Source organism: Calonectris borealis, chromosome 2 (assembly GCF_964195595.1).
Source record: "Calonectris borealis chromosome 2, bCalBor7.hap1.2, whole genome shotgun sequence".
NCBI classification, from domain to species: Eukaryota; Metazoa; Chordata; class Aves; order Procellariiformes; family Procellariidae; genus Calonectris; species Calonectris borealis.
The window spans coordinates 130,236,077-130,263,715 of record NC_134313.1 but is presented as its reverse complement, the minus strand read 5'-3'; the positions used below and the strand labels follow the sequence as shown (position 1 = coordinate 130,263,715).

Genomic DNA, 27,639 nt, shown 5'->3' with positions numbered 1-27,639 from the left:
ATTACATACAGTTGTTTAAAAACCAAACCAAACAAGCAAACAAAACTGGCTGTTCACTTCACTTCTAAGAATGAGTTCCAGGACCAGGAAATATACTTGCTTTACCAGCAATTCTTGGTAATTTTAGTCTACTGAAAACAAATGTTTAATCTTTTTAAGACATATATTAAAGTTATGTAGTAATAATATCAAGGCAAAGTCTACATTTATTTGTACATACATTTCTATGGAAGACAGTGGGCTGGATCTTCCAGCATCTCAAACACAAGTCATTGCACAGATGAGTTTTTCCATTAGATAACAGTAAAAAGAGTAATCCAGTCCAACATCTGCTTTACATAGCACAAGTCACTGCCAAATAAGTCATATTAGCTGTACGCTAACCTGTGCTAATATTCACATTCTAGAGATTAAGAGCCAGAAATACAGAATGAATAACAAATCATTTTGCACATTCAAATCTTCAGCCTTATCTTTTACAGGTAAGTGTTTTCAGGTATTGAAAGTCAGTATCCCTGGCATGGCTTTTGGGGAGAAGAAAACCCTGGCCTCTACCTCTGTAGAAAGGAAGACCTCCCTACTCTGTCCCTGGAGATCAATACATCTGCTCTAAGATGAACTTAAGAGGAGTTCAATTCATTTGACAGAACCAATTAAAAATGCATAATTCTTAAATATGCTATTCTTTAGAATAATTGTTGTAGTGAAACAGAGATTAATGGAGAAATAGTGCACAAATAGCTGAATGTGCTGTGTCTCTTATCCAGTGCCTATTTTTATGAAAATTCTATGAAGAAAATTTGGCCCAAAATGTCTAGAACTCACTGATTTTTACCAAAACATTTACCTTTGTCAGGATTTGCCATTTACTAGTTTTGTCCACAAAGTCCCAGTCAACATATTTACAATCTCTGTGATTTTGTAATCAGAGTAAATTCAGTCAGCAGCTAAATTTGTATGTTTCCTCTTAGAACGCATGGCTTTTGAGCCATAGTGGAGGTTATTTTGCTAACGCTTTCTGAAAAACTTTGCCCTGGATACAGCCCAAGGGTTAGTGAAAGTAGTGTGCTGTCCTAGTTAAATCAACTCCGTACCTAGATAAAGGCAATAACGCTGCAATGTAGAAGAAAGCAAACTTTTTATTTTCTGTCAAATGGAATATATTAAGGGAAACATAAAAATCACAGAACACAACTTGCAGCTCTAAAGCCTATCAATATGTCATTGAATTCATACACGTTGGGAAGTCAAACAGAAACGAAATACAAAAATCTGCACCAAGATTCTGTGTGCATAAAGCATTTAACAAAAAAACCCAAAGGGATTGGGAAACTCCACAGAAGTAACTGTGTGTGTCACAGCGATTAAATCTTTCAGAGGCCTCATATGTATATTGTGATGAAAAACAAGCACCTACAAGTAGAATTTACAGCTCTGTTCAGTGATTAATCCTTTAAAGCTTCAGAAGAGGTAAGTTTAGGTGATCAATGCTTCCAGTTCATTTCAAACCCAAGCTCAGAAGGAAACCTTTAGTCTGTGGTTAAAAACATACTGGCAAAAAACTAAATCATGATTTATTAGTCTTCGTTATTCTGGACTTATCTATCAGACTGCTCAAGAACAATGTTAATTCCATCTCACTGACAAAGGAAAAGATTCTACTGAAAGTAGAGGAATGAAAGTGGGTGTCTTTACAGTAGGTTCAAAAAATAGGGTACACAATTTTCAGCTGCTGCACAAACACAATAGATCTCTTATATATTTTTTTTATATATATATTCACAGAGATCTGATTTTTTAAAAATTTTTCCCTGAAGTGAGCTTAAATCTTTCATCTAAAATTGTCTATTGAAGACGAAAAACAATGTATTTTTTTTTTAAGTAATTCTGTCCAATGCTTTTGGAAGCATACCACAACAAAGGTAAAGGATTCTTCCCTCCCACCCTATATGAGCAGAAGAGGAGCTTTAGAGAATTTCACTGGAGGCAGTGAAATCCTGACATAACAAATTCAATTGAAATTAGCAGTACATTCATCTTTCTGTCACGATTTCACTTAGGACAGTCACAGTCTGCTTCCTGCATGCATCCCAGCGCATGCACAGAGTTCCAGCAGGACAGGAAGGCAAGGCAACAACAGTGCATAACAACTTACTTTCACAGCAGGAAAGAAGCTGCCCTCATAAAGCAGCATTTCCACCACCTGCTCCCTGGAGATACCAGAAAGCAAATTCTTTCTACTTGATGTAAGACAGCTACTATTAATGCTACAATAATAGTGTACAAAAGGGTCTGGCTTGTGGATCTCACATAACAAGCTAGCAAATTACAAGCTCCTAAAACACTGGCAAAAGAGGAATCTTGGCAATCACAGGAGTGCCAAGTGAGAAAAGAGTTACAATGAAATTTTAAGCTGTCATACATGCATTCCTAGTATTTAAGATATATAGAACCTTTACCTACATTGTAGAACTCAGTAAAACTTTTGGCTGGCAACGTTATCTATTCCTCCAAATCTTACTAAGGTATTAAAGCACTGATAGGTGACAAAGTGATATCCTTCCTGAAATCCTGTATGTTAAGATTACATTGGGCAAGGATTTTTCAATTAATTTGAAAAAGTCTAGAAGTAATCATTCTCACTGTCAATACTGAACAATTTCCATTTGTTTTATACCAAGCTCAGTACTGTACGTGAAGAGTGAACATACCAATTCACACTTGCAGATTTTAGTATTACTTGCTTTCCATTGTTTATTCGTATTGGACTTCATATATATTCACTGAGATTTCCATAATGATCCTCACGTGTTTTTCATTTATGAAGATCCCTCTTCCCAAGAAATTGCATTGGTCACAGGTGAACAGTTAGCTCTCTGAAAGCCCTCCCAAACTTTTCTGACTACCTAGCCTGTATTTTTATGTAATATGCACATACACCTCTAAATAGCCATTCTTTTTTCTTGCTTGTGAAAGCCAAACACTACTACCTACTAGCCATAAGCTTGCATAAAGAATATAAGCCCTCTGCCACACAATTGGGCATTTATTTTTGCACTTCTTAATCAATTGGTTCTTACGGACCATGTAGTTTCCTTAGTATCTTACTGTAAAACACCTTCTCACACGAATTTTTAAACGTATCAAATAACTTACCATAACCAGAGCTCTGTTAGCTACCATTTTGTTGACAAGAAATTATGGAATATTAGAAGCAAGGCAAGATGCCATTCTGCGATAATAATCTTTAAGAGGTCTTGCATATCTGAAACATTTAAGTACTTCAAAAGCGTCCCTCTGTTTGTAAGAGCAAAAAATAAATTAAAAAATGCAAAATGTGTTCACGCTCAAAGTATTATTATTTAGACTTAGAAACACTTTAAAAAGATAAAATAAAGACTATAAGATCAATATTTGATTTCCATTCACAAACATGTTGTATCCTCTTTTATTCCTATGGATATCCGTTCCTACTAACTGCAATGATAGCAGAAAGAGTCACATATATGTGGTGAACCCACTATTCAGAAAGACAATAAAGAGTGCATTCCAGTTCTGCAAACACACCTTATTTAAAATGTTTATTGTATTCAGCATCAGAATTATGACTGATGTCAATTTAAATAAATGTAAATGCAATGCCCGAAGACTAGAATTACCAACTGTTTTTTGTGTGTGATACATGTATTTCATCCAGTACGTTCCTGATGCTTTCTACACAAACCTCTTCTTTCTGATATTTCATACAGGCTTGCCGCCATATCTCTTCAAACCTCTCATCTGAAATGTTCACGCCAATGTTGCGGAGAATTTGTGCAATCTACAAAATAATACAATTCATGTAATTCTGGTCAGCATTTTATTTAAACTATATAGAGTCTGGCTTTTACATATATTAGCAATCTCTATTTGCCAAAGAATATTTTCCCACTCTTAAATAAAAACTACAGACCACATCCTGCATCCTTAACCAAAGAAGTTCCTATTTAAGTAAATCTGAATCTTATTGGGATGAAAGCTGTGGTGTACAAAATTGTCTTTAGTTAATAAAGTAAGGGTGATGCAACTTCAACATTGGAAAATGCAAACACAGAAGATTCAGGGAAAAGTAAACATTTTTTTAAAAGCCTTAAGGCAACTCCTGTTTATCCATTCTATTTTTACTGTTTGCAGTTATCGACATAAATCAGATTACATTATTGTCTGCATTTCACAGCAAGAATACTATACGCAAGATCTTCAATTGGTATAGATAAGTGGGTGAAGTGACTAAAATGAAATGGTTCACATCAACTTTGGGTCTTGCTATAGTTTTACTCCAAAGAAATCCAGCAGAAATACTTTTCTTCCCTATTTTCTCACTTGGATGCTTCCTGCTGCATGCCTCCTTACACTGACCTATTGACTCATTAGAGGAAGGTGGCTTTAAAAGAATATTGACACGGCTTGTGCTTTTGCATTAGCAAATGTTTGGCTTCTTCAATTGTATCATGTGTGTGCGCATATGTGTTATGTTTATGCTCTGGAGATTTTATGCATGCTTTGATGAAGACAGACCTTTAACACAGTCAGATCAACCTTGTTTGTCATCTTTCTCTAAAACTATCTTTTGTGTTAAATATAGGCCTGATCCACAGTACAGCAAATCTGCAGCTTCATCTTAGCCAATAAATCTATGACAGTTTATGCTAGCTGAAATTACAAGAGGAAAACATGGACTAAATTTTGTTCCTTTAAGCATAGGTGTTGTTTCAGTTAAATCAATAGTATTACTCATGAGGAAAACAAACCAGATTTGATCTAATGTCTTCAACAAGCTAGTGAAATTTAAAAGTTAATCTAAAAGCAATATTCCATTACAGAGTACCACTGCAGGGATCATAAGGACTACATGCTCTCATAACTGGTTTCACCATATTGAAATACAACTCTGTCCTGGCTCATCAACAGCCATAAAATAATCAGACTAAACCACAGACTATCAAGTGTGCAGACAGGGTTAAACTGACCCTCACCTATTATCAGCACAATCATGTTGAATATAAATTACACAGTATTACTCAGTTACATAACTTCTGTTCTCTTCAATAGACTAGGACGAATTCCAGTGAAGAAAATAGCAGGCCCTAGAACCATTTTGTTCTTTTGTAACATGAAGAGTCACCTCATGAAACTGCTTTATAGTCAGAATTCGCATTCATTTCTACAAGCCTATGCAAGAACTGGTAGTATTAAATGACTCTGGGCTTTCATATAATAATTTCATCAGCTATTACGTTTGAAAATACTAATGCTCCATATCAAAATAAATCGAAGACCATCACTAAAACACTGAAACAGTCCATTTCATGAGTATAGGGTGATTTAACACACTCAGAGGAGGTTCTGTACTGAACTCTGTATAGCCTGTATAGTCTACAATGGCGTATGATATCTCAGGCTACATTATAACTTCAGAGAAGAGTTCTATCTAGTGCTTGACAGGTATAAAAGGCTTCTCAATGAAGCATGAATTCTATTTACTGTTAGCTATATTCTGCATGCACGGATTTCCTGCTTCAGAGCTAGATTATAAAATGGTAAATGCTCTCGTACACGACATTCTGACAAGCCGTTTTATGGATATGTATAGAACATGACACCACACCTTTTACATCCCCAGCCACTAATTAGCAACATTATTTTCTGTAAAATATATACTCACGTTCCAGATCCACTTTCAAATGTGACTGAATATTTAATACAATGACTAGTAGAAAGGGAGAGGTTGTCAAAGCTTCTTTTTTCATTTTAGATTGGAATTTCACACTTTTGTTACAATTGTCTTATAAATTGTATTTCAGGTAATGAAGTTCTCTCTTAGTATTTTTTCACTAGAAAATGCATACAAATGTAGAAGCAAAAGAGTAAACAATACTGAAGAAGGAGCAAAGTTGTTTCAGTATTTATGTGGGAGGACCTTTGGGCTATGAGATAACAGAGTGATAGCAGCCCCCAGAGATACCAGCTGGAAAAATCAGAGAGTCCCCAAGTAAGTCCCTACAGTCTCATGTCCTATCTTTCTCTTCAGAAATATGAGATGGCACAGCATTGGTGTGTGACTCCCTATATCCTCTATCACTGTACAAGTCCTTTGTAGATCGGAGCCTACAACCCTGACTCAGCAGAGCACTTAAAAGCAGGTTGCTGAATTTGCCATTAGCAAAACCTTCAAGTTTGTTTGAAGAGAGACACTTTGAGTAAAATTTTCCACTGAACATCCCTCTGTGATAGAAGCTAGTTTTACACACCTACAAAAACCTTCCCGTGGGGCTTTTTAAGACATCTACTCATAGAATAACTTAGGTTGGAAGAGATCTCTGGAGATCATCCATCCAACCACATACTCAATGCAGGGCTAACTTTACCATTAAACCATGTTGCTTGGGACCTTGCTCAGAAATTTGAATATGTCCAAGGATGGAAATTTCACAACTGCTCTGCTCTTCTCACATTGCAGAAATGATGAGTCATAGACTCTTAAGCCCTAGATTAATTACCAACCGTTGTTCGACACAACATTTGAGCATGTGAGTAGCAACAACCTGATGTACTTCCTTATATTACTTATTGAAGTTGGATCTCAATACCTACCACCTTTATGAATAATTTTGAATGTGAAGAGTACATATTTTTCAGATAGTTGAATGGATGTAAAGAAAGATGGTAATGTTGCAACAATGAATTTTACAACCTGTTTATTTGATAGTATGACTTTCCACTCCTACATAGCTAGAGGTGCATTCATCTTGGAAGAATATTCTGAAGAAATGCACTATACCTCTGCCTTTGGTCTTGTTTTAAAAAAGTCGCTTTCATACACTCCCTTTTGACTGAAGACAGAAGGGAACAATAATGCGTAAGCATTGGCCTCATCACCGTAATTGGTTCTGTCACTGATGCGGCGAATTCGAGGAGCAGGAATATCTGAACGAATAGTTGGAACACCACACACTGGATAACCTGTGGAAATCAATCAACAGGTAGCATGGAAAAGCCTGTATGTAAAGATAGTACCATGGAGGATAAAACATTTTGTGTGAAATGAGAACAAATTTGATACTTCATCTCACATAGGTTCAATAAGGACTTATATAGTTTTATTCCTCATCTCTTTTTTCATATTTTTAGAATTCCTAGCTTCAGCTACATCATGAAGCATCACAACAGGAAATCTTGCAGTAATATTCTAGTACTTATCCAGTACTTCCAGCTAAAAACATTTTTAGGCGATTCCAAGAAGATATTCTTCTCTTAAAATTACTAGCATAATTTCTCAAAGACTTCTAGATTAACTTTCATGTTTTGAATGGATTAACCATACCAAACATCCAAGCCATGCCAACTTCCAAGCCACAATCCTAAGCAACTTTAGTTTAGGTAAATTAATTCACTATTGTACATTAGTAGAACCTGTAACAATACTTTTTAAACTTGTTCCTGATTTTGTCTTAAATAATGCTCAGAAGTGAGAAGTACAGTCCACCGTACTTACAGGTTGTTGGGAGACCACCTACTACAGCATTATACTGAGAAGAAGTTGTTCGATAATTTGCAAATACATGATCTGCTGATCTTGTTAGCATTTTTGATGTCTTTTCTGAGCTCCTCGGTTCTTTTAACACAAGATCTTCCTGCTTCAGCAGTGGCTCATCATTTGTCTTTGTGTCTTCAGGCAGAACAGGAGCATCTAGTTTTTCTCCTATAAACAAAAGTTATGGTACAGCCCGGATTTATTATCAGCACATTATAGACTAAGAGGTAAAAAACATTGCCTGAATCCTTGAAAAACTATAAAGTAGATAACATAATATAATTAATCTGCATATCTGATAATGATTCTATGCGATTTTTTACTTTCTCCTGATTTATGGGACATTCTCAACATGCAACCCAGAACTCCAGGGTTCTGAAATACATTTGTATCTGAGGCTGTACTGGTGGCAGGCAAGGACTAAATGCACTCTCTAAATCCTACCCTTCTAAAGGAGCACCTGGTCCGACACCAGCAATGTCCTTTCAGTAGCTGTTGTAAGAACAAGATCATCTCCACAATTTCCAAGTATTAAGTCATCTACCTTTTGTAATTATTTTTTCTTCAAACTCTTTAGCAGCCATCTTGTCTTTCCAGTTCAGAAAGTTTGCAAACTCCACATAATTAATCAGACCATCTTTATCCAAATCACAATAGTCAAACAAGGAATCCAGGAGCTCATCATCTATATTCAGATTAAGCTGAAAACAGGACTTTCGCAGGTCATCCTTGTCTATCATTCCATTGCCATTCTATTACAAATAAAATAAAACAATTGCTATAAAAGCGATTATAAAAAGGCTCCACCAAAAGGAACACATACACATATGTGTTTATATATACAGGTAGAGATATATGTATAGCGCCAAGCACACCATTTCAGAAGAGTAACATTGCTGAGTACAAAAAGAAACCCTGAGTAATTCAGAAATTAAAAATCTGAACATAAATCCAGTGTCAATAAATAATTTCCGACTTAAGTAATATAGTGATTTGAGATTAAAAGAAAGTCAGTGCGACAGGGTATTGTGACAAGATAACAATCTAATAATAAATGTTGAGGCAAAGCCAAGATTTCTTTTGAAAGTAAGGCATCAATCATTCTGTATACATTACAATTAATGTTACATATGAAATGTCAATTTTCTTTTTTTCCTCTCTGGAAAAAAATTTATAAGATATGAAATTCTGATGCTTGGTGACTCAGTCAAAAAGTACAGCTTGGAAGAAAATATGAACATAATACCTTCAATCAGATTTCTTTTAAGAAGAATCACCAAATTTTGCAGAGCAAAAAATTCTAAGATTATTCCTGCTCACAAGTCTCTTGCTTCCTGTTAACTTGGATATTCCAAATACTGTTGTGAAAGGCTCCAAATACTGTTGTGTTTAATTCCATAGCATATCACAGTATATTAAACGTACAATAACTATGAAGTTACCTTGTCTTTATAGTCTTCATCTATATTTGTCTTGCTATGCTTGTGTTTCTTCATGTCTGTATTTCCCCATAACACAGGAGCACTAATGTCACACACTCCTTTACATTTCTATTTTTTCAAAGCACTAACCTTATCATAATGCCTGAATGCTTCTAGTAACATGTCAAAATTCTCATAGTTAGCTTCCTTCAAACTTTGCCGAACTGCAGTCAAGACAGCTCTCTCTCTGTCTTTACCATGGAGGAACTCACATGGAACCCAGCAGTGAAGAAGATCACCAACTCCTATAAAAATAAACACTTCCTCCATTACTTGTGCATATACAGAAAATGGACATTTTAAAAAATGGCTTACAGTCTTAAGGAAAAGGAGAATTTCAGTTCTGAGATGCTGATTTTCAGCACTGCTGAGCATCCGATACGGCCATTTCATCAAAAGATCAAATGGTCCACATGATGATTTCTCTACTCACATGCAGTTAATATAAAAAAAACTTTGCAACATCTTAATATAGCTTCATAAATCCATCCACTGCTTCCAAAAGCTTCTGACAGCAGTAAGAGTTATTGATGTCCAGATAGTTGAGAGCAAAAGAACATATATTATTAATCTATCACTTCCAGTCTGTCCTATTTCAGGATACTTACAAGAATCAACGGAAAAGTCAATGTAATATTTCAGATAATTATATACCACTGATTTCTAGAAAGACAATGTACTATTTTTGTGTTACTCTTCCCATTTTCTATGTATCCTAACTTTGTTAGTATTTTTAAACACTTTGGCACACTGAGCTACAGTCTTCATCCAAGACCCCAAGACAACCAAGGTCACTTTCTAGAGTGCAAGAAGTTCATTCAGGGTCCAATAACAAATGGCAGTAGCTCACCTAATCCCCTTCTAACAGCAATGTACATGCATTATTTTCTACTTGTTAATAATGAATTTTTTGTTCAGTTCCTTCTGCTGTTCCTTATAGGACAAGCATACCTACACATTTAAAATATTTAATTTTATTACTCTACATAGTAAAGCATGTATAAAAGCTTATGCAGAATTTGAACAAGTCTTCTCTGGTCTTGACTAATTAAATAACTTTGAGCCACTTACATTTTTTGCTGCCTAACTATTCACTGTATTGCCTAGTCATTAAACATAATATTAAAACACCATTAATCCCAACATTGACTATTTGAGTTGACTAGTTTTCAAAATTTTGTCATAATGAAAACTAATAATTTTTTATTTCAATCTGTTTTCTGTCTCTCTGCTACCTTCAAAAACTTCTTCTTATTTATTGCTTGTTATTTTTACTCTTTTTATAGAAGTGCTGGAAAAATCATTGAGAGGAAAGACATATTCATTTAAATAGCCATTTTAACTTTGTCACTTAGATGTCAATACGAGTTTTTCGCTGTTTCCCATTTTGTTTACGTTCAGATACAGAGGCTTTAAAAAAAAAAAAAATCCTAAAGTTTCTTTATTTCTGACATTCATTTTTTTTCCACTAGCAATTTCAATTCTTCTCAAATTTTCCCTCCAAAAATTTAGTGTCACTGTTAAATTTTTGTACCTTGCCTCTAAGATTTTAGGAAAATTATATACTATACAACCAACAGTAATTACTTCAGCATAGTTTCATCAACAAGATAAGATTTTATTCTGCCCCTGAACTTACCATATTCATCTCGACGGAGTAACATTCCAAATGTATGGCCTGGGGGAACATTCAAAGTTTCTGCTATACTGTTAATAAGCACATTTTTTTGTTAATTGTCAAATAGTTTATTAATAGCCAAAATAAACCCTATGCTATTATTAAAAAAATATGTGATCATCTGTTATATAATTAGGGATGGTACCCATATCCCATATGGGTTCACCTGAAATTTGCTTCAAAGTTATCATTCCAGAAAAGCACGCCTTTATAACCCTATTTAGAACATTTGCTGTTCATAATATAACACAACCAAATGTAAACATTTTTTTGAACATTTATACTCATTAAAAGGAAAAACATTCTACGCTAAAATGTATTTTTTTCTAAGACAATGACAGAAATGGGTGAGAAAAGTCCTTATAACATACTAGTCAAATAATAGGAATGTTTAGGACAAACCAGATGTCCAACTGAAATAATGTCTCCAAATAAACTACTTTCAGCTAAAGTGGAAAAATTGAATCACATCTCACATGCTTTTTCACATGCAATTTTGCATCTACCAAAACCAGCAACCAAGCCAATATCCACCTGGAAAACTTGGCCCAGTTTTATTTACCAGAAAATTAAGATGCTGTTGGTGACATTAAAGAACTGTTTGTTTATTTCTTCATTTTAAAAAGACGCAATGTTCATTTTATCTCTATGTTTAATAATTAAAACTGTTACATGAATCAGAAATCTCCATCAAAATTGAAAAGAGAATCAGTGCTTTATTCTAAAATACAAAACAAACAAACAAACAAACCCACACAGAGATGGAAGCACTGTAATCTAAAAACTACTATGTGTACTTTTCTTTTACCATTTTCATATTACACATAGGATGTGGCTGGTGTAAAATTCACTAAATAAAATTAGGTTAGCTTGTATCGGTCTTGTAATATTTGTGCTGGGTTTGAGCTTGCACTGCAACCCGTATTCTCTGACTGATCATACTGCCTCATATTGCTCACACTCCAGGTCTACTTCACAGTAAGCTAGGACACAGTGAAGGGGAGAGGAGAAAACTGGCTCACATTTGTGTTCACTCCCTACAGGTTCTATGGGCATAGTTCTCCAGAGTCACTTAAGCCTGTGATCTTGAGCTTAAAATTAAATTTTGCTATCAAAGTCAATAATGTTGTTTGTGAGTCTTCAGATACAATTTTGCAGAAATCTCAAGCATCTGCAAAGACAGTCTTTGTATACATTCAGGAACCCTAGATTTGTAGCACAGCTGGATCCTAACCACACTGTACCTTAGGACTACTATAGCTCTTCATAAGTACTGTTTTGTAAAACTAAAAAGCTGTTCCAGATCACCTGAGGTTTATGAAGCATTGTAATGATTCGACTGAGATTGATACATGCTGCTAGATAATAAAACAATTTAGTTCCATGTCCTTTGCCAAGGAAGTAATGAAGTGAGAAAACAAGTGATATGACAAAGATGACCAAAAATAGTGTCAGAGTAAGTAAAATGGTCAAATCCCCAAACAATAGGTGAGACATTTCAGTTCTTTCAAACCTTCCTAACTGCAAAAGACAGGAAAAAATCCGAAGTGTTACAGTGTGCTTGAAATTTGCTTGGTGCAAATGTGATCAATTCAAATATAGACCATTTAAACAGTGAGACTTAACTTCATCACATAGACACAATACAGCCCTCATTAGTAACCTGTGTACTTATCAGCCTAACTAGGGCAAGCAAAAAGTCCCTTTCTGTAATTGAGTGCTGCAGTGGAAGCATTGAGCGCACAGTTATAATTTTTACCCAAGACAGAAAAAGATACTGGAGACTTGGCAAATGTGAGTGAATTTTGTTCTCAGAAGGTAACTTTGCTTACTTACGGATCAAGGACTTTTCCAAGCTGAGGTTGAAATTTTTCTTTGAAATCATCACTTCGTTTTGATACAATTTTTGCTGCTCTCTTCCTACAAATTATGAAAATAGTTCTCACATATATTTCTTTAACAATATTCAACAATTTTTCAATAATATTAAAAAATATTATTATATGTTAGAAGGAAACAGCAACTCTTCTGCAAGACAAACACAAATTCAGTAACTGAAAAATCCTGCTATTTAAAATCAAAGATGTCTTTACACAATGCTAAAGACATGCCAAGTGCTCTTATAATATGGTAGAACTGATTTGGATAAACTATACTAAAAATTACTCCTTGCATTTCCTATTCAGTTCAATACAGCTAAGGATGGGATTGTGAGCTGTAAAATTATCTTCAAATAGGAAGACTCTTCTTGAGAACTTACACCACTAATTAACTAGTTAAATCATTGCAACTTACAATTGCAGATCATAGAGCCAATTTAAGGATTTGGATGCACTTCGCCCATCTTTAAAGTGAGGGGTTTCTGTTCCATAAACAAAAGATTTGCTGAAGTTTGGTGAGTCATACTTCCTGTTTATTGCTTCCCCTGTGGAAAAAGTAAGCGTTTCAACCTGTATAAAACACCTCAGGAAGAAAAATGGACTAAGTATCTTCATTCTTAAGACAAAACAATGAAGAAACAAAAGCAAATAACTAATTAACAATTCTGTTCAATTGAAGAGAACTAATTTGCATTCTCCATGTTTATTAAGTAGTTAGGAATAATCTCATTGTCAAAAGTAAAGATAAAAGGCAAAATAAAAAGCAAAAACTGCTTCAGTGCTAAGATAGCTGGATGTCCTTTTATGTCTGACTGAAGACAAGCCCAACAGAATTAATGAAAAAATACCAGGTAGCCTAAGTAGTGAGGGTCATGCAAACAAATCACTTTATAATGAGCAGAGACGTGTACCATTTAATTTACTACTTGTTAAAAAAAAAATGCTAAAAAGAAAAAAATGTTTTTGAGGTGCTGCACTTTCAGATATACTCTTGCTATGTTGACTTCAGTGGAGATTTTGCCACTGTAAACAAGATATTACCCTACTTGTTCATGAATTTATTAATCCAGTTTTGCCTATAAAATGAAGTTTTACATACAAGAATATCAGATAAGTACTCTATGTAAGTAAGCTGCAAGCACATGTTTCTTATCACAGAAAAAAATGCCATTCTGTTTCTTCAAGCTCTTTTCTATCACCTTTTGAAAATAATGGCAATTAGAAGTTTGAAAAAATATTACTCACTCCATGCATTCTAATAAGGGCTTCCTCTGGCTGTATGGCAGTATGGAATTGTTATGTTATTGTTCAAAACTGGGGCACAAAGTTGACTTTTTTTTTTGTTGTCTGTCTGTTTTTGGCTTGGCCTCTCCATGATCTTGTGGATGGAAGTTACAAAGGAGACAGAAACAGAAAATGAACAATTCCACTAAAACACCTAATAAAGGTGGGGAAGAGGGGAAATAAAATCACAAGTTTGGCCAATTTATACCAATAGTACTTGTTGTAGAATTTCTCAATGAGAGAACACAGTACTATAATTTCACTTCTACGTAACTGCCTCCATGTAAAATTTACATTATTATGACTGAAATATCTGTATTGCAGTTTCTTATATGTTTGGCCTATACTTACAAAACTGTTGGTACTAGTGCAATGGGCAATTTTATTATAATAGTAATCTTATAGAGCAGCAATGTAAGTCCCTCAGCCTGTGGAAATGATGGAACTGGGAAAAATAGAAGTGGCTGCAAAAGTAATACATGTACTGCATTCCAGAGTGCTGCTTGTCACTGTTCCTGTGCAGACCTATGAGATAAAGGGTAAACATTCCTGAGCAGACCGTTTCACACAAGTACAGGCCCCAGAGGCTGAAGCAGTGGAGGCCCACTGGAAGGGCAGAGCCAAGGCTGTGGGACAGACTCACAGGCAGGATGCTGTAGGCTGAGGAACCTGCGTTCCAGAGAGTCAGTCAGCAGCCTGAAATTCCTTGTAACCAGAGCTGGATGCTGACCTCCCCATCAAAAAATCTAGCTGCCCTGAAATTCTGTTTGGATACTGACAAAAAAGAGGAACCAGAGGTGAAAGTACTGGAATGGGTTGGGCTCGCAGTCTGTAGCTTTAAGCCTGAGATTGCTCTCAATGGCATAAGCAATGCCTAACTCAATAAGCAACCAGGGCACCTGGAAATACTTTGCTTCTCAAATAGCACCCAACAGAAATCAGGCTTCCAACTCCTTCATTAAGTTCTTATACTGTCTAATACACCCACCACAAAGCGATCTACAGTTCTAGAAACATGTCATGCTCTCTCAGTTGCACGTAAGTATTTTTTTCACATCATTACATTTAAAAAGAGTTTATAATATATTAATACAGTAGTAAAAAGTAATAGTTTACATCTCAAAAAATAGCGTACAATGTGTTGAAGACACAAAAGAGGAACAATTACCTTTACTTATATTAGAACTTTTTATGTGGTTTCTTATCAGCAGCCTTTAAACTTACCCACATAATAATCATTGTGTGACACAATGTATAGATCATGTCCTTCTCTGGATTCTTTATCCACTTCCTCAAAAGTTTTTCGTGGATTTATAAGCTCTCCAGCTGATACATCTGGAAAGTAAGGAATAAATATATGGTTGGGGGAGGTGAGGGGGCGTGGGTGTTTTGTTTGATTGATTCTTAATTTTAAACAACATCTTGTTAGAGAAAATGCTAATACTGTGGAAGAATGATATTTCTTACCACATTTCTAGTCAATCTATAGGAATCTTACATGGGACTAGGGGAAAAAAAAAAAAAGATCCCAGAAACTGAGATGAACATAACTGTTGCAAGAGACCTATATGGTCAACACATATGTGATTTGCTCCAATCTATGCAGGAAAGATTCACAGGTCAAGGTAATATCTTTTATTAGACCTATTAGAATAGTTGGGAAAAGGAAAGTAAGTTGTCAGCTACCTAAACAGTTCTCCAGAGAAATCTACAAAGACAGATCTGGAACAGAGCCAAAAGCCCTACCAGTTACCAAATGTTCTCAGTTGCTTGTTTGTTCATCATAACTGAAAAACACTAGTACATTTTTATGCCTTTAAATAACTGTTATAATAATAACTTTTCTATTAAGCTGGAATTGTTGGAAGCACAGACTATGTGCTAGATACTAAATTGCAGATTATCTTGTATTTAGAAGAAATACGTTTTAACATTAAACTTCCCTACCTTGGATGATTTTTTTTCCAAAAGTAGTATTAATTATATCCAAACCCTTAGGTAACATAGAAGAAGTATCATGTGATCTGCCCAAGGATGCTTGACGATTACTAAAGTAGATTGCTTCTTTTTTGTCTTGTATTTTTTGTTGAAAATCAGTTTTAGGAAGTGGATTTATCAATGAAGCTGCCTAAAAACATCACAAACAACACAAGTGGCAGGAAACCCAGCAAATTTTAATCATTCACACATCAGTATGGCTACCCCCTCACACACATACACAAACAAAAGTTTGATCAGAAGTGTTCTAATGAGATCTTAGATGATTACACTGACGTAATTTTATCTACCAATTTACAAAACAAAACTGTATTTTGAGAGAAGACCACTAATAATCATTGCTATGCTAAATCTCCAGCTAAAGAAAATACATATTGTGAGACAGAACCTTTGATTTTTATGCGAGTTTTTCCACTTGTTAATTTATAAAATTTCAGACTGGGGCCTTTCTGTTCTTATATTAGAAACTATAGTCAAATTATAACATGACCAGAACTTAAGTATTATAATATGACCAACTCTTAAGTGTGAAAGTTATTATAGTTATAACATCTTTGGAACAAAGTCTCCTGGTGTTTATGATTAAGCACACATCTATGTGTGCCAAAACCAGCACAATTGTCTAGCAGTTAAGACTATCTATTCTCTAAACAGCTACTCCCAATTCTGCCAATGGAGAATTTAAAGATAATATTTCCAGATGTACACGACTATTGCATCCTAAAACGACACACCAACAGAAATTACTCCAGCAGGGTTTTCAAAGCTTAGCACTAGGTTGGACAAATTTTTTTTCCTCAGTGTACACTCTGGGCTTGGATCAATAGAAGTTACTTGTAAAATTAGGTCAACTTCAAGGAGAAAAAAAAAAATCTGCAAAAAAAAAAGTTTCAAAAATGTCAAAAGGGTATTTTGATCTTCCCAAATAATTTGATTTTTCAGGCTACCCATCAAAGTATCAAAATAATGGGAACTCTAGAGAGGGTTTATTATTAGACTGTTGTTGAATGTTATATAAAGAAATATTGAAAAAAGTACCAGCAAATACAATTGATACAAACCCACGCTTAGAGAACTCACTAAGATTCCAACTCTTCCTCCAGTTAATATTTAAGTAATAATGCAAAGTGAAACAGTCTTCAACAGACAGTACAGGCTAAACAAATTAATCCATTCAACGTAAAACTTCTGAGGACATACACCAAGAACCTGATTTTTTTTCATTTTGGATATGCCTAATAAATGTCCTACTCAACATCCTCTAATACCAGGACTTACATGTTTCAACCTGAAAACTTATTTTTGAGATCTGAACTCCTCTTTGCCTCAACTTCTTCATTTGTAAAATTGAAAACCATTAATTTACAAGCCCAGCTGATGAAATGCATCATAAAAGTGTATTTTACTAATACAACTGTTATTTTTAGAAATCTGAACAATAATTATGTGATGAAATCACCAATGATCTCTTCAGTTGTTTGATTACAGATTACAAAAATAATTTCTGAAGTGAAGAATACACACAAAATAGTCTGACATATCCAAAACATCACTTTTTAGCTAACAAAATCGGTTTCAACCCAAAGGTAAGAAAGAATACATAATAATTACACTGAACGATAAGCACATTCTCAGATAGCAGTTCTCTTGCTAAGAGCTCAACAGGTTTTACCTCTGCAATCAGTAAAAAAGAAAGCAGCAACATTTGTGGGTGGAAGACGGTTCATTAACTTAAATGTTGGAATGAAGTGAATAATTCAGTAGTTATTGCAGAATTTAAGTCACTGATAAGATAAGAGTCACTGAACTTCAAGTGTATTCCTATTTCAATCATGCTAATTAAATCCTATGAATTGACCTCAGAATTCAGATAATCCACAACAGCAGTGAAATGCTGCAGTGTAAATCACTCAGCTATGTCCCTTTATCCCTGACTATGAAGAAATCAGTTGCTCTTATTAAGGACATTCTTAAACGGTTCATTCTTAAAGAGAAGTAAACGAGTCACATTCTTACACTGAGTGAAAAACGTGACTCTATGCCATGTGTCAAGTGAGGTGCAATGTCAGGATCATCTGCTCTGCCGTAGAATATTCTTTCAACTCCAGGAGCTGGATTTGTTGTATTTCGAAACTTCCGCACAGTAGTTGGAGTAATGGGCTATATATAAGGCAAAGCAAAAACAATTTTACACCAGATATTCACAAAATATTCATGAAAAGAAAACGTACTGCAGCCATTTCAGTGTGATTCCAGAGAGATAAGAACAAAACATGAGGATGTTTTAGGGCTGTAACATATACGTACACTCCTGCAGATGCTGATATTCTGAGCATAAGGTCAACATAGCCCAGCCTAAATTTTATCAAGCCAGCTAACTAACAAGAGAGTTGCTAAGTTTCAACTATCTGGTTCCATCTTTAAGATGGATAACAGCTTCTTCTTATGAAAAGCAGATGTTACCTTTATCAACTTCAGAAACCTTTAACCTGATTCACAACCATTCCAACATCAATAAAGCAATTTCAGAAATTAACCACAGTTTTGGGTTTTTTTTTAATTACCCGTTTAAAGGGAGAGCTGCTATTTAAGGGATCCGTTTGTGTCTCAGTACCCTCTGACTCTTCCAAAGCATGGGGAAGGGCCAGTGGTAAGCACAATTCTGAGGGGCATCCTTGATAAAGAAGAAGGACCTCCATCAGAAGTAATAATAATTCCTAATAATAATCACTATAATTGTACTACCAGAGAAAAACTGTCTAAAACAATTCTGTCGTCCCACCTAAGCAGGCATGGTGAATTTCGTAAAACATGCAGAGTGAAAAAGAACTGCTAGAAGTGTTTTACAATCCTACCAGCTATTCTCTATCATCCCATGTGATAAAAACTGACATTTAAAAAAAAAAAATAGTAGTTTCTAATGAGACAGGATGTAGACAAAATGACCAAGGTTTCACTGATTTTCTTTTTTTTTTTAGGGCCTGTCTCAAAGCACAATCACTAATAGGAAATTATTACAAAAGTTTCACAGGGAGTGTCTGAAAAACCAACTCACCCTGGGCAAAACCTCAGTGAGGCAACTCGCAGCCGTATCACCAGTGGGAAGCAACTTTCCAGCCTAAACAATACAATCAAAAAATAAGGCATAATCGAACCCATTATACTAATAAGCACAACTAGTCAAATTGGGATCTGATACCTTGCACAAGATGTTATCTAATCGTCCCCGTTTTGATAAAACGGGGAAAAAAGGAGCCACACGCATTTTTGGGGGGGGAGAGAGGGGGTGCCGGAGCGAGATGCCCCTGCCTGCCCCACACGCTGCCCCCCTCCAGCCTCTCCCCTCAGCCTACGCCGAGACCCCGGCCCCAGAAAGGCGCAGAGAGCGGGCTGGCGGCTCCACTGCAACAGAGAAACCCCTCGGCGAAGGCACTCACGGCCAACAGCTCGGGAAACGGGTCGGTGAACTTCCCTTCGTAGACGGGACGCAGCTCCCTCGCCATGGCGGCACGGGGCCGCGGCGTTCGTTTACCCCGCGCGCTTGATAACGGCGGCGGGAGGCGTCACCGCGCCCCCTGGAGGCAGCGATGGGAGCGCTCGTGCGGGGCGGGCAGCGCCGCCGCCCCTCACAGCCCACCCGCCATCTCCCTCACACCCAGCACCCATCGTCCTCTCGCCATCTCCCTCACACCCAGCACCCATCGTCCTCTCTCCATCTCCCTCACACCCAGCACCCATCGTCCTCTCTCCATCTCCCTCGCACCCAGCACCCACCGTCCTCCTGCCATCTCCCTCACACCCAGCACCCACCGTCCTCTCGCCATCTCCCTCGCACCCAGCACCCACCGTCCTCTCGCCATCTCCCTCGCACCCAGCACCCACCGTCCTCCTGCCATCTCCCTCCCACCCAGCACCCACCATCCTCTCGCCATCTCCCTCGCACCCAGCACCCACCGTCCTCTCACCATCTCCCTCACACCCAGCACCCACTGCACTCCTGCCATCTCCCTCACACCGAGCACCCACCGTCCTCTCACCATCTCCCTCGCACCCAGCACCCACCATCCTCGCGCCATCTCCCTCGCACCCAGCACCCACCGTCCTCCCCCCCTCACACGTCCTGGAGAAAGCCAGGAAGCAAACTGCACTCAGGCTATTTTGTAACCATCATGACCTAAGAAAATAATTAAGCCAACTGCAGGGATATTATGTTTCTTAGACCAATTATTAAAGTCCTTGAAAATCCACCAGCTTTCAGACAGGCGGGTTGAGTCTTCTTTGGGTTGAAAGAAGGTCTTACATGGTCAAAAGTCTGATCAAACTTTAAATCTTTATTAATTATTCTAACAAAAAATACAAGTGTTGTCACATGTATAAACATATTAATAAAATATTTTATACTGAGACTGTTTCTCTAGAGAAAACTGCAACTCCCATCTATGCAACGGCACAGAGGTGGGTGAGAGAAGCCTGTCAGCACTACCCATATATCAGGACACGTGAATGCTCTTACTGTTTGTCTTAAATGAGTCAACACATCATATATCTAAAACACTGTATTTGCCTTTTAGAAACAGATGCAGATTATTTCAGCATGGGTAAGACCGAACAAGTTTCACTGCTGTTTAAAAGCCCCTCAGCTCTTACAAAGACTTTTACTCTCAGGTGACATTTAGTAAACTCTCCCCTCCTTCCCAGCAAAACACCTAAATTTAATCACATCCTGCTCCATTCTCTATAGTCCTATAACAGCAAACCCAATTTTAGATAAACATACAGACATTAACCGTAATTAATTAACAAACATTACCAGCTGTTGCCATTTTATTCTCGGCTCTAACATTTGCTTAATAAGGATTCAAAATGAAGGAAGCTAAATTAAAACTGAATTCTCAGGACCCTTTCCTACAAATGGAAGATGAGAGGCTCAGGCAGCGACTATGCTCTGATAATGGGGCCACTGGGCGGTAGGGGTGCCTGACTACCTGCTCCATCCATCAGAGGCATTGACAGTACACGTCAGTACTATGATCAGCTAGCTATCCAGCACACATGAAGGTAGCTTAATCTTCTCCAAGTAACATATGTTATCTTCAGCTATTATCTAGCTGTGGCCATTGCTGGTGTCCTTTTTCAAAAGTAGGTGTGTTTTTCTGCTATAGACATGGCTATACAACACCGCTAATATAGAACATCCGTTACCACTTGGGAACTAAAGAAGCTCTTGTAAACTCTTAACATGTTCAGTTCATTTATACTTCCTTCAATCATAATTGTTGTTACTTAAAGTTTAGAGTGCTCCTGCAAAATAAAGCAGTAACTGTTGGTAGTCTAACAAATAAAATAAAATGATTGGTTACGTCTTGCCTTGTGATCTGTTCTTCTGTCAGCTGCAATTTCTACCTAGTAAAGGCTAAATTGTGATTTGAACAAAACTGCAGGTGTTAGAAATCAGGGATTAATTTGATCTGATTGAGAGGAGTAACTAGGTAAGGATAAAGCTGTCAGGAGAGGGAACTATTGATACAGAGGAAGAATGAAGTACAGCATCACAAAAATTATATGGTAATTGTACAGCACAGGAAACTGGGACTTGAATTTTTATTCTTGTGTTTGTTGTATTTCTAAGGTGGCTATCTACCTGTGTTCAAGGTATTACCATTTTTATACATTCTGTTATTTCTGATTTATTTTATTTTTACATTGTTTTTTTCTCCAGTAGGTGGCCACTCTTGCTAATTGAAAGGATCTGCTCAGCCCCAACGGAGTAGGTTGCATGAAAGGCAGAAAAATACGCCCTGGCAATGTAAAAAGAATGCCTATTGCAGAAACAAGTAGAGCAGAAGTCCTCAGCCTTCTCTGGTTTGCCCCTCTGGGTTTTTTTTCAGCAGAGATGCAGGTCCCTATGAATCAATTTCAAACCTACTAACAATATACATGCTTCCCTTAGCTATCTTTCACACATCTCTTGGAAGCAGACCCTAAACCCCCTCAGACCGAAAACCTGCTCTTAGAAATGCTCTCATTGCTAGCTTCTTTGTGGAAGAGGGAAATGCCTCACTGCTGCTTTCCACGAGATGCATCCAGGTGCCAGGGAAAGCAGGAAAACACTTTTAACTGCAGGAGCTGGTTGTAGTATAAATTACTACAGCAGGATGGATACTGTAGAAAACTGGCTAGTAAAAAGGTAGAGAAGAATACATCTCTTTCACCTGTATAAAAAATACTCTACTATTAAGCTGTAAAAACTGCATCCATATTTTCATGCCCTATCAGAAAAAAATAATATTTTTAAAAATGCAAATCTTGAAATCACAGAAATGAAACAAAAATAGTAGTGGATGAATTTGGAAAGATTTTGCCTTCGTATGAATTGTATTAAAAGTAGATAGGGTTCAGCCTGGTAAAAGCCAGGCTAAGTGCATTCTCAGCTTATTACGGATAGACACACAATATGAGAAAGGGTAGTAAAAACTAGAGTTTCTTACCTCCACTTTCTAGGTATTTTCTTAAGTCTACAGTGCAGATACAAAATGTGAACTCAAAGTTCCATGTAGATGTATCCAATAAAAGAGCTGCCCCTTCTCCCTACAGTCCTGCTCATTTTAGGAATCAGTGTCATATTCACTCCTTTTTAGATTCAAAGTTAGTTGGTGCGCAGAAAGAATATTTGTAGGGTAGGAAGGATCTGTAAATTTTAAAGATAAGCTGATGAAAAAAAAATTGCACTCTATTTTAGAAAAAGAGATCAAAACTTTCTTGATTATAGTATGAATTTGTCATCTCCCATGTTAAAAAAATCATCTCTCTAGAGAAATGTTTGGAAAAAAGTTTAACAAAATATTCCCTTCTATAGCAATACTTTTTTACTAAACAGTGCTTGTCATTTGAAAGTTACCACTATTTGCTGACATCCAGTTCCCATAATATAGTGCCTTTTTCTGTCTTGTTCAGGCTAAAACTGAGAAATGGAAACCGCCTAAAACCTGCATTTTACTTTCTTTATGAAGCACAAAGACCCCATGTTCTGCAACAGTTCTCATTCTGACTATGGTGCTGGCACAGATGGCAATCAAAGCACTAAGTTTTAAATTCCTTAAGGTCTCTGAAGGCCAGATAACGTGATGTAAAACGCTGCAAGTTTTGTGAAACTCTTGAAGGACATTAGCTACACTGATACACTTTGCTGTTGTTATTGCCTGGTTACTTTCATGTTTTTTATTCAACTCATTTACTGATAGAAAATTACTGCTTTCTATGTGCAGCACATGTTCTATATGCTATGATATGACCAAACCAATGGATGTACACAAGCAGAGACAGAAGAAAGACAGAAAGAAGGTATTATAGCAGATGGACACATGAAAAAGAAATTTGGGAAGTTCAAACAGAATAAAGAGATTCTGCACGTCCTCTAAAGTCAACTTTAATTTATTATTACACATCTAGAGTCAGATTTAAACACAAAAAGACTGAACAGAGCATATTATTAAACTCTGCAGAGAAATGCTGAAACAGATAGAAATCCATCTGGTGAAATGATGACCCACTAACATAAATTTTTTTGTTAACATCATCCAACACAGTTTCACTTTTGGTATTTGACATATGACCCAAGATGACATAAAATATGAAAACGTGATCACTGGTAGGGCTATCTGGGTGATTTCAGAGCTTTTCTTAAGCAGCCATTTGTCCAGACTACAACAAAAGAAACTCTTCTTCACCTCTAACATTCACAGACCTGTCAAGCCCAAAATACAGTAACTGGAACTCAGTCATGTGATTACTGCCGCATGCTCTCCTGCCTCTGTTTCATATGTTCACAGTGAATCTTTGCTGTTTGATGAACCCGTATGTCAGTGTCAACCAGCTATTAACAATTTGGGCATTTTCACAAAGCAAGAGAGACATACACTAGCTCTGTGTTGCTGTCAGGGACTTTGTTAGCCAGTAGGGACCTCATGCATATAACACACCCTTTCTGGCAGCACAACAGCATCGTAGCTCTGCTGTTGTAGGATCTGAGTCTCAGAGTGTGTCCATCACATAATCCAAAATATGGACCACCTATATACTTAACAGACAAAAAGCATGTGAGATTTGCATTCATACTAGCAGTTTCAGCAAAATGGCCTACGTATCTTAAGTCTGCTCAAAGGATTTTGAAGATAAAAATTCTCTCATGACAAAATAATACGTTATCACTTTCACCCCTTTTTTATTAGTGCAATTATATCACATGAATATAATTCCTGTACCAAAAATTCCGTTCAGCCTTGAATTTCAGATACATTTGAAAGATTATTCCGGATTTAGAAAGTATTTATTTATTTATTTATTTATTTATTGATATTAGAAGTATAGAATATCTGATCCCTTCATATAGAATGCCACAGTTGTTCTTTTCGGAACATTGCTGCATTATGTTTTGTATTTTCTCTCATTCTTCTCATGTAAACTGAGGATGTGGTTTCATATTACACCTAACCAAAGTGTACTGCCAAACAGGGGGTTCTTGGCTCTTTTTCTTCTCTGAACTCATACTCCTTTACTCTCACCTGCACCAGATCTAGTCAGCCTGCAGCCACAGATGAGTTGGTTCAGTCAGCTGAGCCAGTAGAAAACCATGTCTTTTGGCAAATAATTTTTGCATTACATCAGTGGTTGATTCAACTCAACTCTGCAGCAGTAGGGTATCACAACTTGCTCAAGAGGTGCAAGCTTGCAACTGGAAACAGCAATGGACTAGGATCATACCTTCCATCAGTGGCTCTTCATTTGAGTGGATTAAGTGAAACATGAAATGCCATGTATGACATGAGCATTTAATCTCTAAATTGAATTTAAGTTCAAGTCATTCTAAAGATTCACAGTGTAGTAGTTTCATTTTTTTCATCCCAAACTGTTCATGTATTTATGGGGTCTGGCTGGGATGGAGTTAATTTTCTTCACAGCAGCCCTTATGATGCTGTGTTTTGGATTTGTGACTGAAACAGTGTTGATAACACAGCAATACTTCAGCTACTGCTGAACAGTCCTTGCACAGGGTGAAGGCTTTCTCTTTCTCCCCACTTGGTCATCGTCCCCGCCCAGGGGGTATGCTGGGGGTGGGCAAGAAACCTGGGAGGGGAACACAGCCCGGACAGCTGACCTGAATTGATCAAAGGGATATTCCATATCACACAGCATCATGCTCAGCAATAAAAATTGGAGGTAGAAGAAGAAAGAGCTGGCTTCCAAGACAGCTGCTGCTTGGAAACTGGTTGGACGTTGGCCTGTTTGCGGGAGGTGGTGCGTGATTTCCTTCATACTGCCTTTCCCCCCTACTCTTTCCTTCATCTATTAAACTGTCTTTATCTTGATCCACAAGATTTCTTGCTTTCGTTCTTCCTATTCTGTTCTCTGTTCCACTGCAGGGAGGTGGGTGAGCGAGCAAGCAAGCAGCTGCCAGGTTGGTTGGATGCTGGCTGGTGCTTGGATGTATGCTCATAATATATGTGGTAAAAAACATCCGTTTATCAGGATTCTGATGTTTTGCTCAGCAAATCCTGCAGTCCAGTTGAACGTACCGAGTATGGCAAATAAGCAGTGCATTAGAGCAGGATTACCTGATTTAAAGGGCAACTCTTACAAATATTCTAAAAGGCACTCTTTACAGCAAGCTTCAGCAAACTCGCAGCTCAGAAAACTTGCGTACTTTCAAACATGTTTCTCTGGAGCTAGTCTGGCATTCTACATCACTGGTGAACTCAAAGTCTTTTTCACTTTTTTTTAAGTTACATATTGGCTTTACAAAAAGCATTTATGTAAGTGATTAGCTTTTACTTAGTAAAGCAGAATGGTGAAGTTATTACTCTGAGACCAATCTGCTAACAATGGAAAAATACATGGAAAAGAAGAATTGAAGAAGACGAAAAGAAAAAGAACAGTCTGGTTTTATTTCATTCACTTCAGTAATTGTTAAAGTATTGATATGTCCATAATAGGGAAAAAAGACAAAGAAAAAGGAAAACACAAAAGCAGACAGATATGAGATTTGTTGATTTCCCTCTCATTCTACAAGGCCATCAGCTATAATATTTTACAAGTAATGAGATATTTCTAAAGCAGCACTGAAGAGTGGAGATGATGAAAAAAAAAAGGCTGTGACATGATTGATTATACCCTTCTTTTTGTTCTCAGCATATTTCTAAAGTAGCAGCAACAAGAGGAGAAGACAAATCTGCACTGGCAAGAGGATTGACTGGACAACTAACACTAAAGTCATATATTTTACGAATGAATGACATAATGGAACTGCAGCTCTAGTACAACACTGGCCATAGGCTTTCCCTAACTTAATTTTTGCTTCAATTAAATACATGTGGTTGAACTAAAGCATATTTTGAGAAGACAGCAACATCACATCTTGATTCAGTATTTCCAGTGATGAAGTGTCTAAACAATCTTCATTAAATTGTACCAATGATTAAATACCATTATTGATAAACTTATTAAATGTCTTACCGGTTCTGTTTTTTTATTTCCTTCAAATGCCAACTATTAAACCTTGTTAAATCTGCTAGACTAAAGAAACACTTATCATTTTGTTTCCTATACAGCCCACTTGTGACCAAGTGATCCTTACTCTTCTCCCTTACGAGGTCAGCAGGTCTTCGCCTCTTCCACCGTGAGGCAAGTTTTCTAGCCTTTTAACCATTCTTAAAGGCCATCCCTAAATTATCCTCAAATTTTTCAGTGTTATTCCTCAGTTATAGACATAAAAAAGGCACACGGGATTACAAAGGCTTCACAAAATACACCAGTAATAGAGAAAATCAATGATGTATATCCAACAGTCTCTAGAGCAAGGTGTGTTATTTAATATTTGCATGTATTAAGTCAGATTGTTTGTATCCACCCACTAAGCCATCAAGACTTGTTCTGTCTTAGCAACCTGTTCTCTTAAATTTTCGCACTCTCCCAATAATGAGCCTATCTCTAAGGCTTTATTAGTGGTTGTTCAATTTCTAAAAAGTTGGGTGAATTCCCAACTGCAACTCAGATTTTCCTGCTTAGTTCCTTCTTTCAACTCATTTGACTAACAGCTTTCGAAACTGGTTCTTTTAAAGCATTAAACCAGGACCCTTCTGTCTGTATGACACCCAGCTCCCACCCCTGGCACCTCAGTGTCCCCCCCAGGCTGCACTGCACCCGCAGCCGCTAGAGGACAGGCACGGAAGACGCTTGGTCGGCCCAAAGGCTCTTCTACTCGGCGCTGAGGAAAAGCAGGAGGTACCGGACACCCCGCGGATCCGTCGGACGAAGCCCCCACCCTGCTGACAGGCCGCCTTTGCGGTCACTAGTGGCTCCCCGGGCCTTACCCGGCTACAAAACACAGACAGCGAAGCTGGGGGGGGCGGGGACGCCTCTCCCTCAGGCTCCGCGTCGCGCCTCTACTCCCTCAGGCGGCGGCGGCGGCGGCGGCGGCGGCGGCGCGGGGCCCGGGTGCCGCGGGGCGGCGGCGGCGGCGGCGGCGCGGGGCCCGGGTGCCGCGGGACGGCGGCGGCGCCCAGCCCGCCTCGCGCCTCTCCCAGAGGCCTGCGCGCGGGCTAGCACGTGGCGGCCGTTGCGGCGCGGGGGGGAATCCAGGCCCCCGTGTTGCCATGGTAACGGCCGAGCCGGCGGGGAAGAGGGAGGGAGGGGAAGAGGAAACAAAAGGCGGAGGGAGAAAAACGTGGGAAAGAAATTGAGTCACGTGAC

At 37.6% G+C, this 27,639-nt stretch overlaps 1 protein-coding gene across 3 annotated transcripts; it reads right to left on the bottom strand.

Moving 5' to 3' along the window:
* Nucleotides 1-988: 988 nt before the first annotated feature.
* On the bottom strand, nucleotides 989-19,424 carry EFHB (EF-hand domain family member B). Of its 3 annotated transcripts, XM_075143434.1 has the most exons (13): nucleotides 19,332-19,424; nucleotides 18,950-19,012; nucleotides 17,911-18,054; nucleotides 15,844-16,024; nucleotides 15,121-15,231; nucleotides 13,028-13,157; nucleotides 12,569-12,652; nucleotides 10,694-10,761; nucleotides 9,145-9,299; nucleotides 8,118-8,325; nucleotides 7,535-7,741; nucleotides 6,821-7,002; nucleotides 989-3,820 (listed from the first exon to the last, which is right to left on the bottom strand). In XM_075143434.1, exons 1-13 carry the CDS (start codon nucleotides 19,395-19,397, stop codon nucleotides 3,656-3,658), a joined length of 1,764 nt encoding a protein of 587 aa, XP_074999535.1. In that variant the 5' UTR covers nucleotides 19,398-19,424; the 3' UTR covers nucleotides 989-3,655. The 3 variants fall into 3 exon arrangements, with proteins under 3 accessions (XP_074999535.1, XP_074999534.1, XP_074999536.1); XM_075143433.1 differs by lacking the exons at nucleotides 18,950-19,012; nucleotides 19,332-19,424 and adding an exon at nucleotides 18,459-18,721 and having other exon boundaries at nucleotides 2,736-3,820; XM_075143435.1 differs by lacking the exons at nucleotides 989-3,820; nucleotides 18,950-19,012; nucleotides 19,332-19,424 and adding an exon at nucleotides 18,459-18,721 and having other exon boundaries at nucleotides 6,742-7,002.
* Between the last annotated feature and the right edge of the window lie 8,215 nt (nucleotides 19,425-27,639).

Coding starts and splice junctions, on each gene's coding strand:
- EFHB (XM_075143433.1), bottom strand. CDS start 18,593: ATGGAGGTCCTTCTTCTTTATCAAGGATGCCCCTCAGAATTGTGCTTA. Junction 12,653..13,027: donor TGGCTCTATGATCTGCAATT/GTAAGTTGCAAT, acceptor CATAATTTGTAG/GAAGAGAGCAGCAAAAATTG. Junction 3,821..6,820: donor AAACAAGACCAAAGGCAGAG/GTATAGTGCATT, acceptor ATTATTTTGTAG/ATTGCACAAATTCTCCGCAA.